This window comes from Mya arenaria, chromosome 6 (genome assembly GCF_026914265.1).
Source record: "Mya arenaria isolate MELC-2E11 chromosome 6, ASM2691426v1".
NCBI lineage: Eukaryota > Metazoa > Mollusca > Bivalvia > Myida > Myidae > Mya > Mya arenaria.
The window spans coordinates 81,833,585-81,852,623 of NC_069127.1; the positions used below are offsets into that span (position 1 = coordinate 81,833,585).

At 34.4% G+C, this 19,039-nt stretch overlaps 1 protein-coding gene across 1 annotated transcript; it reads left to right on the forward strand.

Moving 5' to 3' along the window:
• Positions 1-17,590: 17,590 nt before the first annotated feature.
• Positions 17,591-18,784, forward strand: LOC128238091 (uncharacterized). The gene has a single exon (XM_052953665.1). The coding sequence runs from the start codon at positions 17,591-17,593 to the stop codon at positions 18,782-18,784; it is 1,194 nt and encodes a 397-aa protein (XP_052809625.1).
• The last annotated feature ends 255 nt before the right edge of the window (positions 18,785-19,039 follow it).

The window sequence follows — 19,039 nt, forward strand, 5'->3', positions numbered from 1 at the left end:
TCAAATCAATAAAGACAAGTGATAAGCAACAAGCAAGTTCCGTCAGTTTCGCCAATGTTCAAATTAAGCACTTGCAAAGATAACATAAGTAACCGTATGGAACTCCTTTTTTATTGCCATCACACAATTACCGCCCTCGTTGAAGACCGTCGTCTGTAGAATCATGAAAACTTTGTCCAGCGGCAATATTTAAAAGCCTAATTAATTATTTCTCGCTTCAAATGACACCATAAAAAGTTTGCACGCTACATTCAAGAAATGATGCTGCACTCTCCTCAGAACTATTTGAAGAACGAGTTGACTATTTACATAATCTGAATCACTGCGTGCATATCAATGACAACCATGCACGAAATAGCATATATATATATATATATATATATATATATATATATATATATATATATATATATATATATATATATATATATATATATATATATATATATATATATATGCGCACATTATTTTCACTATGCACAAAAGAGTTCCAGCGAAATAAAAATACATTTTTACTTTATATTCTTTAACTGAGGTAGGAGAAAAAAGCATCTACCACAGCCGCTCGTGTAAGATTATAAGTATCTTCCATGGCCGAGGTAGGATAGGTTCGTTCCGACCCGAGTTTCCACAAAACACCCTGCGCGAGGGTCGGGATGAACCTATCTTACACGAGCGGCTATGGTAGATGCTTTTTCTCCCACCTCAGTTAGACAAAACTAAGTAAAAATGTATTTTTTGCTGGAACTCTTTTGTGCTTAGTGAAAATAATTGCGTATGGATATGCGATAGTTCGTGGTTGTCATGGATATGCGCGCAGTGATTCAATTATGTTAATAGTCAAATCGGTCTTTAAATAGTTCTAAGGAGAGTGAAGCATTATTTCTTGAAAGGTGCGTGAAAACTGTTTTATGATGACATTTGAAGCGAGAAATAATTAAATTAGCGTTCTAAATATTGCCACAAGACTTCCATGATGCTACAGACGACCGTCTTCAACAAGGGAGGTAATTACAATGTGGTGACCATTTAAAAGGAGTTCCATACGGGCATTTTATCTTCGCCCGTGGGCAAGATAAGAATTTCTAGCATGGTTAAATTATTGGATCTACTTATCTGGGGTGGGAGAAAGGTTCATCCAAACCCTCGCGCATCCAAGCCCTCGCGCAGCGTTCTGTGGAAACTCGGTAAACCTTGCTTCCGCAAAACACCCTACGCTCGGGTTGGGATGAACCTTACACTCTCGGCCGTGGAAGATACTTATAATACTCTAGGGCATCCTAGAAAACACAGCGCCAGCAACAACAAAAGCAGCGAAGGATGGAACCACCCCTTGACCGAAAGTGGTCCGGTCTCAGCAACCTATGAACAGAGAGAGGATTGCGAATGCATGAATTTAGTAAAATACGTTAACCAAAGGTTCACTGGTCTTGACACCACCAGCTTGTTATTTGACAGGGCACACAGATTGGGCAACATTGAAAAGTCAAAGAATCCCCGCCCTAGAATCGTCAAATTAGGTCGTCCGGTTAGCACAGTGGTTATCGCACTCAGGAAACTTCGCTCTCACCCGATATGGTTTCCTTTGCCCCGTATATCCCATATCGGGTCACCTACTAAACTACTAACTCCGTAACTTATAATATGGACCGCTGACGTCATAAAACTGGTGAATGAGGCTTGAGGCTTGAAATTTTCACAACAGCGGATAAAAAGTTATCATGAGCTGCTCTCTACAATAAAACATATCAAAGGCGCTTTGAAATGTTTGAATGGTAATATAAAATTCTCGGTATAATATAAGAAATGTAATACACAATTCCGGGCAATATTGCATGATAATATATAAGGATCCGCCAGTCAGTCCCCTAAGGTAGCTGACTGGCCGGTCCTTATAATGTCATATGACACGCAGTGGTGTGTGCTATTTTTTAAATATGTATACATTGGCCAAATGAGTCTGCACGACAAATTGTATTTATTTTTACACAAGATTCTATTACAGCTTTAGCATCCTTCTTTAATAATACGTAGAAGGTCGACCTATAGTGTATACGGGGGCGAATTATCCATAACGATGCCCACACACTTTTTGAAGTTAAACTAGCTCGAAAGCGAAACCTAATTAACTAAGCGAAAAATTGTAAATTTATAAACTGAAAAATCCAAAACATCTCTGAATAATTTGTAAAAGAGTTTATCACATGCTAAACGTTGTTGTTTTCGGTTTAATATACTGGGCAGCTGCCTAATTCCGGATAAATTTTGAAGTTTTCTTAAAATATTGTCCCACTTACTTAACATAAGTGCATGAAATTTTAATATAAAAATGGTGGGTCCTGTATCAACCAAAATGGAAAAAGAATAATCGAAATAATTATAATATAATATTTAGTACGAAATGAGGATATAAACGACGTCCAAAAGCATGCATTCAGTGCCTAAATATTCGGATTTTTTCAAAACAAAGTAAACATCATCAAGTCAATATACAAATATTTAAATGCTTTTTAAATAAAATCATGTATCAAATGTTTAACCTGTATATAAATTTTATACTTCTCCGAAGTATTCGTATGTGTATTCTCGGCGTATCCGAACTACTAATTTGTCCGAATTTGCAAAATTTTAAAAGTAAAGATCTGCTTCAATTTTGCTCCGTTCTCATATCAAATGATGCACAGCACAAACACATTGGTATCAGCAGTTTATTTACTTTGTATTTACGCATTGTGTTTGATGATTGACGATTTGTCACAAACTTTGTCGATTAGTTCTAGTATTTAAAGATAATCCTGCAAAACCTAAATATAAAAGCTCGCGCTGTATGACGTCATTCGCACGTGACTTAATTTTGACATTTGGAAAAGCGACATTTTAGAGGTATTTATTCTGTGATTATACTCACAAAGCTGTACTTTTGAGTTGTTTCTTTAGCTAAAGAGGTATGTTGCATTGACTGTGATCATTCTATATTAATCACGAGCGCCGAAACGCTTTTTTAACGATTTCCGATTTTTTAGGCATATCCGGAATTAGGCAACTGCCCAGTAGCCATCTCGTATTTTTCTATATTACACATGTGTAACATAACATTGCCCTATTTATGTTTGTCAGAAAATATATCACTCCGCATTTTTGTGGCCAATGTATTAGCAAAAATAATTGCGTAATTGGCAATATTTTAACAAGTCATACGTTTATTTCTCAGTTTGTATTAATGATGAAGATTTATTTGAATACAGTAGCACATTTTCCATCTACATCTTAAGAGGAAAGCGTGGAATTGTTTTCGTTAAAACATTGTTAAAGATGTTCGATACTCAATGTGTTTAAACAGGAAATGACGCCCTGGACATATACCAAATTATGACGTCTTCTTACCGGATATGATCATGCTATAAACTAAAGCAAATTTCGTTTAAAGAATAGTGTTTATGTTTTAAGTCTGTCTTGATATCTTCTTAGTATGTATTCCAGTTATAAACAAAATTTAAACGATCAGAAACATATATGGTTTTAACAGAGTTCGGTTACTACATTTCTGCAATGAATGTAGCGCGGGAAATGGCATAGCTTTGTGGTTTTCGGTTCACAACAAAAGCAGGTGAAACAGGTTGGTCGTTATTTGGCTTTGTTTTACTGGAAATAGCATATGATAAAATAATCTGACACTCATCAACGTATATGAAACACAACTTGTCCAAGAAATATGATAGTAAGCTCGCCAAAGTCATTGTATTTTTTTGTATTTATGACGACTCGTGACAGATCCTATACATCTGGTATGCAAATAACTTAGTAAAGAAGTAATTATATTTCCTTTTATCCATGATCATTTTATTTTACCGTCATGTAAATAACCATGCTGATATCGCTTTAATTCATGTCTTTGCTTAAGTTGTATTTGCTATAAGCCTGGGTTTTTTTATATTTGTATTGCAATAAACTTGGAGTTGTGTGTGTCCTCAGTTCAAATACAGTTCAGTACAAATCACAACAAATTGTCTCTGGTTTCAACAAAAAAGTCGTGTTTTTAACAAGTTTTAACATAACGTTTCCGTTTAAGAAGCTCTGACCTGTGAGGATATGGACCGGATACCGACCTTATTTATTTGCTTACCGTCTTTCTTTCATGCCAAATATAATCATGCGAGTACTCTCGGAAATGGTATTGACGTCTTATTCTCGAAATAATCAATTATACTATTCCAAAACGACTGTGACTCTAAAGAAGTCCGCACCGAACAACTCTTACCGAACCCAATTCTGGTATGTTGGAGAAAATGACTCAACTGTATGATCATGTTTATGTATATTTTATACGACAATTTTGGGGCATATGTAACTGTGATTTACCCACCAGCAAAACGACGTGACATAAGTCACCCACATCAAGTTACTCCAATAAAAAAGAACTTGCAGCGAGACTATAAACTTTTCCAAGTTTATTCCAGCGATTAATAAATTAATTAAATAATAATAAAATTGATAAAAGATAATAAAATAAAGAAAATAAATAAATTAACAAGTTGAATTTATAAACGATAATACTAGTACTAAATTTCTAGTTCAACTATATTAAGTCACTTAGATTGTTTACAAAGTTAAAGATTTAGTCACTAAAAATATTTACTGCCCTTCTCGCTAAGAACAAACGCCATTCCTTATAAATTGCAAAACGCAACAAACTGTATATATATTGTTTCAAAAAACATGATCATGTTTTTAAAACATGATACCTGGGAATATGGTTAAGGTACAAACAGTTCCGTTAAAGAAACCTAAAGGGCAGGGACCGGATACCGACCTTATTTATTTTAGTCACTGCAAAACGCAACAAAACTCTCTCGTTTAAAAACAGCAACATGATTGTGATTTAACACACGATATAAAAATTCCGTTTAAGAAACTCTGATTTGTCAGTACAGGGCCAGGATACCGACCTCCTTTATTTGTTTGATGATTCACTCACGCCAAAAATAACGTTAAACTATGTGGCTTTGCGCATAATATTGTGGCCATTTTTGAAATGTAATACGAAGCCAAGTAATGGTCATATTTGAAGTTTTATCATCTATTACTAAATAAGTTTGTTTTTTACAATAAACCATTTTTCAATACATTATTAAAATGTATTTCAATCTATAAAATATCATGTAAACATATTTAACATATATGTATACTACGTACAATGTAAATCTGTACATAGCTCGTATGTTTTACTTCTCGTATCATGGATGATATAAAACATATGGGCAATGGTTGTGGTTGATCCAGGAGGGGTTTACACCCATCTAAAATTAAACAAAAGTAGGTCTGAAAGACGTAATTTACGGGGATTTTAAGCATTACCTTTTTTAGTAAGTATAACAACAGTGTTATTTGAGGTTAGACTGTAAATACAATCGAAAGCGAACAGGAATAAAAACAAAGTCCACGTCGGTTAACCTCTTTATATCTGATGAAAACTGACATAAGTAGCGTATATCAGACTAAACTTTTTATCCCACAAATAACACTGCGCAAAGCATTAGCAACACAGTAGCTACATCGACAATATCAAAGCATCAGCTTATTGAGAACTGGTTTATTATGGGAACTATGCGCGGAGTCCGGAGACGAATGCTGTCGAGCTAGGATAACATGAACTCCTCGAGTTCCCTTGATTCAATGTGCTTTGGTGAGGAGGGAAGGAGACGCCTCTAGCATGGGCAGCTGCGAAAAGTGTCGGCATCGGAAGCAACGTAACGGAGGGCGTTTAAATATGCCAAGCAGCTCATTTACACCGAATTTAGATCCACGCTTTCGAATATTTTGTTTTTGCCACTCACAGGAATACACATGAATAGAAGACGTACTATAGCTTTGGTCGTTTTCATTTAGGAGTATCACGTTTTGTCTAATGTACATTGGACTAAGAACAGGGCCGCAAAATTAACAATTAACTTGTGATAAAATCCCACCAGCTCTTGGACTATCAGTATTAAATTGAAATAGCAATTGCATCCTATCATCTAAATAGTTCGGCGTGCTTGATATCGGTGTTGTTAGGTCAGTTAGTATATAAAGCTGGAGTCGAATATTCTCGATCCACTCTGATCTATGTTTGAAGCTTCTGCAAAACGATGCATAAAACTCAAACTAAAGACACACTCCGACGTCTTAAAAGTAGTACCATTACCGACGTCCATTGCTGTACTTGTAAACATAATTATTTTGGCATGGTCACAGTTTGTTACTGCTGTTCTCGCTTAAGAACAAACACCTTACCCCATCAACTTTAAAACACGACAATCTGTCTCTCCCTACAACAGTTTGCTCGTGTTATGAGCACACGATACAAACATTCCCGTTTAAAACTCGCCGGGAGTAGTTGTCCTAACCTGACTGGGCGGATAACGACCTTATGTCTATGTTCGGGGATTCATACACGCCATAACTGACGTCAAATTATGTTTCGTTGCGCATTGTTGTGACCATTTTTGAAATGTAACACGAAGAAAAGCAATTAAACTATTTGAGAATATGATTGCTCGAGAAGCGTGTGCTAGCGATCGGATTGCAGTTTCGGCGTTGGACTCCATGAAAAAGCAAGTACACAAGTCGGCATCCGCCTCAACTAAGCGTGGCAAAGAGAACAAACTGGTGGCTTGTGTATCTCCGGAAATACAAAAAAAACTGCAACGGTTGGGGTCATTAACGCGCAGATAAAGAAACAAACTGTCTTCTAAGACAGTCGAACAATTTCATAAACAAAAAGTGTTTATAAAAGACCAGTTCCGACAACTAAACGTCAATCTCGATCGCAGCCATCCAAACAACTCGGCCATCTCCGGCAAGCTTCGAGATTGGCATCGTTAATAGTAGTAGGGACATAAGAAAGTGTGACGCGGCCGCAAACGATTAACACCGTTTACAATCCGCGTAAAGAAGGCTCATTGTAACAACAAGAAAATGTATATTGTTAAATTAAAGGTGCTTGTTTAAGAGAAAATATTTATTGTTATGTCAAAGAATGTTCGCATTTGAATATTTATATATTTTGTATACCTGAAGCACACTGTTTCCTCTAGAAAGATCGTGAGCACACATAAAATGTACTCGACAGTAAACGAAATGGTCATAGTTCATGGCATGCATGAACCGATACATCGGATTAAATGCATGTATGGAGTAAATGTCAGTATTTTCTCAACCAGCGTACGATGAAAAGTGAGTTTTAGGTCATAGTTTGCTTGTACGTTTTTTCAGCTTTCCTTGCAATTAAAACAACATTACCAGTCTGCAAAAAAACATTGATTGCATTGTGCAGAACTCTGTTGGTTGTGGTTGGGTTGGCGTGAGTTTGGCTCCCAGTCAGCTTTATCAGTTGATAGTCATACATGCCTTTGATTCAGCGTTATTGGGTTTGGACTGCAAACTGAACATTTTTTTTTGTAATCACTTCTGTGGAGTTGGGGTGGGGTGGTGATTAGCCACTCAGTTAGTGTAATGGGTAAAATACCATACAAAGTGCATGGGAGTGCGGCCAAAACGTTGGCAGCACTTGACTTGTCTTCAAATAGTTTTTGTTCACGGCAGATCATGCTTCATATAGAGTTCACTGTTCTTCCTAGGCAGCTCTGGATAAACCTTTCATTTAAAAGTTTCATTCACAATATGTTTGACTTAATCTGTAATTGTTAGTCTTAATATCTTTGAATAAATTGTCATTTTTTATTAAAAAAACAAACAACCAAAACAGAAACTGACAAGATACCTAATTGAACTTTTGTAAATAAAAGCCTAAATCAAAATATTCAGCCAGGTTACTAAGCTTTTCAGCAATGTATACCAGACCTTTTTCCAATAATTCTAAACAACCTGTTTTGAATAATAAGCCTTTAGATAACTGTTCACACATAATGACTCTTTTTAATGTCCGACTCCATAAAATGCAAACAAGTATAATTCCAGTTATTATCAGTATTGATCAACATGTCCCTTAATTTTATTTTTAATATTAGCCAAGCAATAATGGGGCCATCTGTATGCAATCCACAGTAATATTGAGTATAATTTTGGTTCTGCTCCCATTTTTAAATTTCATTTCTGTGCCAAGCCCTTTTAAGTGCATAGATTATTTTTGGAGACTTCACAATCTTTCTGTTGTTTAACCCCCATTCATGAAATCACCGAATGTCACAGTCTTAACCATACACTCACCATAACAGATCTAAAGCAAAACATTGGCATTTCCAAGAATTATTTCTCTTTTATTTGGTCTGTCAATGCCATCTTGCACTTATTTTCCCTTCCAGATTGGCATTGCAGTAAGTTGTGTTACATGTTGTCCATGTATTGTAAGTCAATCCTCAGTACAATGGCATTTTTGATAACACTTCAGAGCCTAAAAAAGAAAACATAAAATACAACAGAAATAATAGGAATGAGATGTGTAGATCAATTATTTTTAAAGCCTGTACAATAACATAGAAACAGTATGTGCAAACTCTTAAGTGTCACACCAATTTAAAGCTGCATCCTCACAGATTTACTGTATTGACACCTTTTTTATTGTAATGAGCCAATTGTGAATTATTGTGCAAATGTCTACAAATCAGTGATATTAAACTGCTGACATAATATCAGATCACAGTCTCACAGAAAACCCCCGGCTTTTACTGACAGTCACTCATAGAGTGACAGTTACGATTTTTTAAAAAATAATAATGTCTCAGAATGGTCTGAATTTGGTATTTATATATTCCTTCAATTCAGTCAAATAAGGTCAAGCATAATAGAACAGATCGCAATTGTTTGGAAAAGTGCCGAAAAAAACATTTTTTTCACTTTTGCTTAAAGCCATATATGTGTGTACATTTAATTTAAAGAATCACCTCCCTTACTCCTTTGATATCAATTGAAAGGCTTTTGTGAAATGACCAAGAAGATGTGGAAATCTGTGATGGAGCAGTTTTAATGCTTTGTTTTAATATTCTGAAAGACATTTATTTTCCAAATGGTAAACCACCACCTGGACCAAATTAAAGAATTGATGTAAAATTAAAGTGTTGTGTTGAAATTCCACTACAATGTTGATATCATAATACCGCCATTATTTGTTGATTAATTGTTCAAACATGCAGGTACATTTTGGATAAAACCAGTAGGGTACTTGTTTGTTGCATTATTGTCCGAATTTCGAAAATAGCACAACCATTACCTCATCTGCCATTTTTCTTTCGAACAAGCCAGAAATTCAGAGTCGGCCACACCACTGGTACCATACTGCCCTCTGTAAATAACAACAAGATTAAAATTTAAATGTCTGCAATTTATGGGCACAGCAAAAATGTCAGCATTTTTCAATGTTTCTGCATCACCATCACTTGATATTCTATGATTTAACCTTGAAGGAAATGTGTGCTGGTGAATGTGTTCGAACCCATTTTGTCAGACCACTAGCATGATGATCTTATTTATTTAGAGAGCTGTATTAGTGAACAGTAACTGCATCCAATTTTGCCATTCAATTGAGCCGATTGTTACCAACAATCTTAGTAAAGTCAGATTCAGACTTATCTGTATTTCAAAGGAATCAAATACAGTATTTGTGTTCTTAATATTTGCCACTGATCACTGGAGCTCCAAAATTATTATTTACTATCTGAGCATCTGTTAAATGGAAGCAGACTTACCCCACCGACTAAAAATCAATGACATTTCCATTTAGATCCTCATTAGGGCACTTTTTTCACCATTTTATATTTAATTTTTTTTTATATCAAATATAAAAATAACACTACACATAAGTGGTAATTGTTCGCCCCTCATTCTGACTTTGATCTAACATATCGATTGGCTGTTTGAACATCTCCTTGGTCGGCCATGATGGACTATTTTCTAATAACCCGTATTATTTCCGAGGTCAATTCCTGTTGGATATTGGCCGAGGTGTTCCGATTGGCAGCCATCCTATTGGATAAGTTTTTCTTACATGCATCGACATGCGAGTAAGGCAGAATGGGACTTTTCTTTTCTCGAAATTGACGCTGGAAATGTCCATTTACCCAAGCCCAAACAGTGCTATCAAAACGACTGTGACTCGAAAGAAGTCCGCGACGGATAACTCTTACCGAACTCAATTCTGGTATGTTGGAGAAAATGGCTCAACTGTATGATCATGTTTATGTATGTTTTATGCGACAATTTTGGGTCATATGTCATTGTGATTTACCCACCAGCAAAACGACGTGACATAAGTTACTCCAATAAAAAAGAACTTGCAGCGAGACTATAAACTTTTCCAAGTTTATTCCAGCAATTAATAAATTCATTAAATAATAATAAAATTGATAAAAGATAATAAAATAAAGAAATAAATAAATTAACAAGTTGAATTTATAAACGATAATACTAGTACTAAATTTTCTAGTTCAACTATATTAAGTCACTTAGATTGTTTACAAAGTTAAAGATTTAGTCACTGAAAATATTCACAAAGTTAAAGACGCACACAAAGTATGGCTCAGAGTTTCACAGAGACATAGAGAGAGAGAGAACGTCATTCATATTGTTAAAAAATACAAGCGGTTTTTGGCTAAAACAGTATTTATTTATGAAAGCAATACAACATAAATAGTACAAACATTATGTATTGACAGAATTGAGAAGAAAGCTTATACATGTAGCTCATACAATGTCTCGTTAGTGTCGTTCTGACGAGCTGCTTTTAAAATGTTAAAGCAATGGTTGGGGTAAACTACGTGCATTGAAGTGTTTAGTAGTTACAATATTGCAGGGGGTCCAACGTGTTTTGTGTTTGCTGAATTCTAAGTGAGGGAATTATGTAATTGTTCTTAATGGCTAAAAAATTGCATTTTGTTATAAATAATAACATGTCTTACAGCCCGTGTCTAAATTACACCTCTATTAACGCACGCTAATTCTGATTCTGCATCACACAAAACTGCATAATACTTCCTCGCCCAACATTAAAGGTGTTTAAACATAGACAATTGGCCGTATAGTGCCCATGTAAGTGCACTTACCGTCGAAAATAAAAAAAAAATGCAAATATTCAACGAAAAATAGCTAAAATAGGTACAAGAAAGGTGCACTTTGAATAAAAAACACAGTTCCAAGTCACGCAATTTTCTATTTTCACTTTGTAAACAACTAATCGCTCAGCTTATACATTCAATAACCTTTTTGTTAATGCCTCTAGAAAGATTTAAAAAACTGAGAGAAGCTTACACGTTTGGCCTCCGGGTAGGCGTATTTATATTGCGAGAAACGTGATAACACTTTCTTACCAGGTGAAAATACCCTCACAAAACACCAAAATATCTTCGAATACCGCCATTTTACTCCGCTTCACACAATTCTTTCACTTAAAATTCGGCAAACACAAAACACGTTGGACCCCCTGACATTGGCTAGTGTAAAGTATTATGAATCGTATTGTAAATTGTGATGAGGTATGGATATGAGTTAATAACAGGGAATAAACGTGTAACGGGGTATGACATAAAGTAAAAAGAAGAAAATGTCCCCAGTTTGTTACTGCCCTTCTCGCTTTAGAACAAACGCGATTTCTTATAAACTGCAAAACACAACAAACTGTATATCGTTTCAAAAAACATGATCAAGTATTTTTAACACATGATACCTGGGAATATGGTTAAAGTACAAACAGTTTCGTGAAAGAAACCTAAAGGGCAGGGACCGGATACCGACCTTATTTATTTTAGTCACTGCAAAACACAACAAAACTCTCTCGTTTAAAAAACAACACATGATTGTGATTTAACACATGAAATAATCAATCCCGTTTAAGAAACTCTGATTTGTCAGTACAGGGCCAGGATACCGACCTCCTTTATTTGTTTGATGATTCACTCACGCCAAAAATAACGTTAAACTATGTGGCTTTGCGCATAATATTGTGACCATTTTTGAAATGTAATACGAAGCCAAGTAATGGTCATTTTTGAAGTTTTATAATCAATTACTAAATTAGTTTTGTTTTTTTAACAAAAAAACATTTTTTAATACATTACTAAAATGTATTTCAATCTATAAAATATTTTATAAACAAATTTAACATGTCGTATGTTTCACTTCCCGTATCATGGATGATATAAAATAGGGATGCAAACGAATGGCAAAATTGATATTCGAATATTCGGTAATTCTTTCGATCGAATATTCGAATATTCGAATACCAAAATGAACCTTTAAGAATTGTAGTAAACTAGTATTCACTAACGTAATAGCCGGGGCCCTGTTACCCTTCTGTGTCGTATACGGTACACGCGACGGACCCTTATTGTTCCACAAATTAGCCTCTGAATTTCCCTATTTTCAAGATATATATCCCAAGAAAAAGCGATATATCTTTATAAAAAAAAACGAATTATACCAATTCCTCTGCGTTCATTTTTGTAAACAATGCAAAATAAGATCAGGTAATTGCGTATTTTCCCGGATTTGCATCCTCGTTCTGGGATTGATGTTTACGATCTATAATTATAGAGAACGACTTTGACTGATGTATTGTACAACAATACAGGACATATATCCTTAAACGTTAAACCATACAGTTAATTTGTACGCAAGAGCGATATATCGAAAACCTGGTAAACAGTTTAAAGCACATAACTAGCACATGTCCTTCATATCATCAAGGTGATTTTAGCAATATCGCCAAGCTTGATTAGCAGTGAAGACAAAACATTGGTATAAAGGCCGATCTCTTAAACCCTAATTGGCATGGCCATTTAAATGTACCCAAAATAATTAGAATGTGTTTGATGTCACTTGTTTAACAACCAGTAAATGTAAAATTACGGGGACTGTTTATAGTTCCCGGCGATATATCCGATATGACGCGTGTATAGTGTCATCAAGTTCACACCTCTGGCATTAGGGGTCCATCGTTGTAAAAACAAGACAGACGAAGATGACAGTTGTAGGCAAAAAGTTAATTAATTTATTAATTCAACAAAAACATCGAATATTCGAATACCTATTTTGACATTCGAATACCAAACGTTCGATCGAATATTCGAATATTCGAATATTCGTTTGCATCCCTAATATAAAACATATGGGCAATGGTTGTGGTTGGTCCAGGAGGGGTTTTCACCCATCTGAAATAAAACAAAAGTAGGTCTGAAAGACGTTATTTACGTGGATTTTAAGCATTATCTTTTCTAGTAATTATAACAACAGTATTATTTGAGGTTAGACTGTAAATAAATTCGATAAAAATCGAAGGCAAACAGGAGTAAAAATAAAGTCCACGTCGGTTGACCTCTTTATATCTGATGAAAACTGACATAAGTAGCGTGTATCAAACTAAACTTTTTATCGCACAAATAACACTGCGCAAAACTTTCGCAAAACAGTAGGTACATCGACAATATCAAAGAATCCGCTTATTGAGAACAGGTTTATTATGGGAACTATGCGCGGAGTCCGGAGACGAAGGCTGTCGAGCTTGGATAACATGAACTCCGCGAGTTCCGTAGATTATATGTGCTTTGGTGAGGAGGGAAGGAGGCGCCTCCAGCATGGGCAGCTCAGCAAGCAGTGTCGGCAGCTGTAGTAACGTAGCGGAGGGCGTTTAATTATGCCAAGCAGCTCATTTACACCGAATTTAGATCCACGTTTTTCGAAAATATGTTGTTTTTTGTTGTTGTTTTTTATTCAAACGTATACAAAAAGCACTTTATACAGCTATACGTAGAACACATTTGACATGTACTTGTATATAAAAAGTATATTTCATATGAAGAAACCAATTGTTTTGCGATTTTCTGATATAGAAAAAGGGGGGGGGGATTGGGCAAAAAAATAATAAAAAAAGAAAGAAAATGCCCATAAAAAGATTTAAATAAAAGAAAAGAGACAGACTGGCTTTCTAAAATGAATTATATATCTGATGAAAGAAAAGCCCATTTTTGCAAATGGACATTTAGTTTATCTTTCATAAAAGCTATTTCACGTTCAATATTCATTCGAATGTATAAGTATTTTTTCAAAATTTCCAATTAAGAAATTGTTTCCCTGTTTTTTGAACAGAAAATATAGTATTTTAGAAGTACAACTATAAAGTTAATGCAGCGATAATTTCTTATTTCCTAATAAAACATCTTTTAAATTTAGTTCAATTCTAAGATTTTTTGAGTGGGGAAAGCGTTTCAAGTCATTCCACACAACATGTGGTTTATTGTTTCCTCAAAGCTGGAACACAAGTTGCATAAACTAGAATTGGATAATTAGTGTTATTTTGAATTACGTTTATTATACAGAAACTGTGTAAAAAAAAATGTGGTCTTAATTTTTTCCAACATCTAATTTGTAATATCTGATATTTTTAGTTCATTGTTCATATATTGCGGTATATTATTGATAAGTTGTAGATGCTTTAAATAGTCACCATTGGGGATTTCGTAAAAAAAGTTGCATGTTATCAAATGAATAGAACTTCTTAAATCTAAAGTCGAAGACATGTTCGAGATAGAGTATCCCCTTTTCGTGCCATTCTTTATAATATATTGTTTCATTATTACATTTTAATTCAGAGTTGTTCCATATTATGACTTTTCTTATGTTTGTGTTGGCTTGCTTCTTTTTAAACATGTTCCAAGATGTAAAGATGTTTTGAAAAAAAATGTTTTAACCACATAAAATTTTGATATCATTTTCATACAGATTACAATCAAATATGATATTTCCACCCTTTTTGTAAAGTATTTTATTAAAAAATATTTTCCATTTCCACTGATTACTATCATCAATTAATCTTTTAATCCGGCTGGATTTAATAACTTGTATAAATATTTTTAAATTTGGGAGACCTAATCCCCCATTTTCACGGGAGAGGTATAACTGTTCTCTTTTAATTTTGTCAGGTTTATTATCCCATATAAAGCAAAAATAGATTTTGTTATCTCGTTTATCAGTTGATCAGGAGGATTTGGTAACACAGTAAAAGGAAAAAATAGTTTTGGTAGGGCGAATGTTTTGACCACATTAACTTTTCCAAGAAGGGTTAATTTTCTATGTTGCCATTGTTTAAGACATTTGTTAAATTCCTGTACTTTTGATAAAATATTATTGGTCAAAAAAGAATCTCTATTATTGGAAAATATTATTCCAAGTGCTTTTGCAGATGTTGAGGTCCAGGTAAAACGACTTCCTCTACTAAAATGTATATTTTTTTTCCATTTAAGTCACCTACTTGAAAAACTATCGTTTTTGAGTATTTTTTTTTCAATCCAGACGTTATTCAAAAATCTTGAATGACCATTAATATCCATTATTGAAAAACGTAGCATCGTCAGCAAATAATGTTTGTTTTGTATGAGAGTTTTGTATTTTAATACCTTCGATTTCAGGACAATATTCAATATAATTTGAAAGCATTTCAATGCATATTAGAAAAAGAAAAGAAGACAAGGGACCTTGTCTTACACCTCGTTTTATAGTAAAACTATCCGAGAGGTGACCATTATTTAGAATAATTCCTTTTATGTCTATATAGAACAATTTTACCCACTGTATAAGCTCTTCACCGAAATTGAAGTGCTTAAGACATTTAATTATGGATGGGTTTTGTGCTATCAAACGCTTTCTCGAAATCAGCAAATATGAGAAGCCCCGATTTATTTGAGTTATTCAAATATTCAATACTCTCTTGAATTAGTCTAATGTTCTCCCCTATAGATCTCCCTTTTATAAATCCAGTTTGATTTGGTGAAGTTATTTTATCTATTATTTTCTTTATTCTATTTGCTATGGTCTTTGTTGCGATTTTGTAATCTACATTTAGAAGACTAATCGGGCGCCAATTTGAAAGTTGTTCGAGATCCTTACCTTGCTTTGGTATAAGCGAAATTAAACCTTGCTTTTGCAGTTCAGTAAGTGATTAAGTTTCAAATGAATAGTTAATAGATTTTACGGAATAAAGCTTTAAAGTATCCCAGAGTACTTTATAAAATTCAACAGATAATCCATCCGAACCAGGGCTTTTATTTACACTCATTTCGTTTAAAGCATTTGTACATTCATTTTCACTTATTAAGCCCTCACAACTTGTTTTTTCCTCGTTGCTAATTTTCTCGAGGGACTTTCAAAGAAATTGATATCACTATTGTGTTGTTTATGTTTTTGGTACAGATTTTTATAAAATTTTCTTTGTTCTCTTAAAATATCATTTATGTCCGTTAATACAGTATGATTTGATTTAAGCTTAGTTATTGTTCGTAATGACGTTTTTCGAGATAAGCAAAATATCGACTGTTTTTCTCGTTGTATTCTTCGTGTTGAGCTTTTGAACGTTATACCATTCCGTTTATTTTTGCTGTCGTATATCTATCCAATTCTTGTTTTAATGTAGCTATTTCTTCTATGTCATTTATTATGCTGTTATTTATTTTAAAGTAACCAGGCCCTCGTTTTTGGTCAAGTGTGTTAAGGGAAAGTACTATACAGAAGAGTGGTCTGCTTTAAATTCTGGTTTAATATTACATTTAGGTAAAGTGTTGCGTAAATATTCAGAAATAAGAAAATAGTCCAAACGGGAATAAATGATTGGTTTTGTATTGGAATGTCAGGTGTATTGGCGCAATTTTGGTTTATTTTCACGCCAAATATCGACCATGTTTAAATTAGACATAAGTTTGTTAAGTACAATTTGGCGTTTTTTTATTCTTATCTGATCTACCATTTTGTCAAGGATTAAGCACAGTGTTGAAGTCACCACCTATTAGTATATTTTTTCACTATTGCTAGTTACAAAATTTTCACTGGTGTCAAATACAAAAGTATTGTCATCATTTGGGCCATAAACATTAACAATAGTCACATCTTTGTTATTAACTTTTATATCGAGTGTTATTAAACGACCTACTATTAACTCATTAAAATTTGAACATTCAATGTTTGATTGTTTGTTTACAAGAAAGGCAACGCCTTCTTTATTTGATTTGAGTCCACTTAAAAATGAGTGACCTGTCCAGTCTTGTTTCCAGGATAGGCTTGTTAATATATCGGAGTGAGATTCTTATAAAAATATAATATCATAAGATTTATCTTCTAGATATTTAAATACTTGTAAGCGTTTAAGTTTATTACCAAGTCCTTTAGCATTTGATGTGCATTTCTTGATACTCATTGTTTACATATGTTAACAAGTAAATCATTTCGAAAGACCAGTATATAGTATATATATATATATAGTATTTATGCACTGTGCTGTTTGTAGAGTTTTGTGCTGTTCTATGTTTTTTGTTTGTGATTTTGTGTTCTATGTCTTTGGCGTTTGCCCATTGCCACTAAACCGGGTTTATGTTTAAACTTTTTTTGCTACTGGGCATGTTTCTGTAGCTTTTTGCATAAATATTGATCCCAATACATGAAACAAAATACTTTTGAATATTTTTTTACAATGAAACTATATGCATGTTTGGTGAACAATCTAGTACATATCCCCCCAAAAAACTATACTAAACAGCATACTAGTAGTTCAGTTAAGCTACAAGATATGAAAAAGGTTACACATTATTTCTATTCAGATATGATATTAAAATGCTCAATGCTCGTTGCTGGATTGGCAAGGTCAAACGAAAACTATGAGATTGCATTGAGACTCCTTCATGAGAGATACGGAAATCAACAAGAAATTGTAGATTTACATTACAAAGCTCTGATGAACGTACATTCTCCTTTGAATAAGGTGGAGAGCCTTAGAAGTTTCATAGACACCACAGAAAAACACCTCAGAAGCTTAGAGGTACTTGGAGAAAATGTCAATCAACACGTGTTTGTGTCTATGATTCGAACCAAGTTGCCGGAGGAAGTACTACGTCAGCTCGAGTTCAACAAAGAAGCAAAGGCTGAATGGACACTAACGAAGTTGAGAGAACAGTTGAAAAACTATGTTGTTGCTTGTGAAAGAGCAGATAAGAAAAAAGTAGAGTATCAAAGTGTTACAAAAGTGAACCCTCTAAGCCATGTGAATGGATTTAAACCACCTTACCGTTATCCTCCTACTACTGGTGGGAATCGATATTCCAACACAGTAATGAAACAAAGTTCAGCTGAGTCATTGTTTGCTAGTGAAAAAGCACAAAGAGTGAAATCTGAAAATAAACCATATGTGTGTAAATATTGTTCAAGGTCACATTGGAGCGACGAGTGCACAGAATATAGAACAGTAGACGAGAGAAAGAGAAAAATCAAAGGTTGTTGCTTCAAATGTTTGAAATCTGGACATATGGCCAATGAGTGTAAAACAAGTAAAGCGTGCGTGTACTGTGGTGAATTCAATCAACATCATAGAAGCCTATGCCTCAAGAAGTTCTCTACAAAAGGTGCTTCAACAAAAACCAACGTCAATCTTACTGAAGAGGTAGGAGCTTGTGTAGAGGACATGACAAATTCTGGAGAGAATGTTATGGTTTCTGTCGGAGAAACAGTGTTCATGCAAACTGCAACAACAGAAGTGAAAAAAGATCTTACAAACACAGATTATGTCAAAACAAGAATTCTTCTAGACTGTGGCTCTCAACGAACTTACATAACCAAGTCTTTAGCAGATAAGCTCGGTTTAAAGCCAAAGAAAACTGAAGAATTAAAAGTTGTTACATTTGGTAGCACTCATTCAAAGAACATCAAAACAGAGTTGACTACATTGTATTTGAAGTTGAAGAATGGACAGTACATTGAAATCAAAGCAAACATTGTCCCAGTGATCAGTGGTAACATTCAAAGGAAAACACGGCCATGAGTGACTTAGATCACTTAGTGAACAGTGTGGAACTGGCAGATACTATTCCGAGGAATTGTGAAATGGCAAATGTGGAACTTCTTCTGGGTAATGACTATTACCTGGATATTGTACTTTCTCAGAAGTTGGAAGTGACACCAGGACTGTATTTGTTAAGTTCAAAACTTGGTTGGATCCTAGCTGGACGTACCACCTCTGAAGAAACAGACGACAGTGTACCAAATAATGATAATATTTGTAGTAAATATAACTACT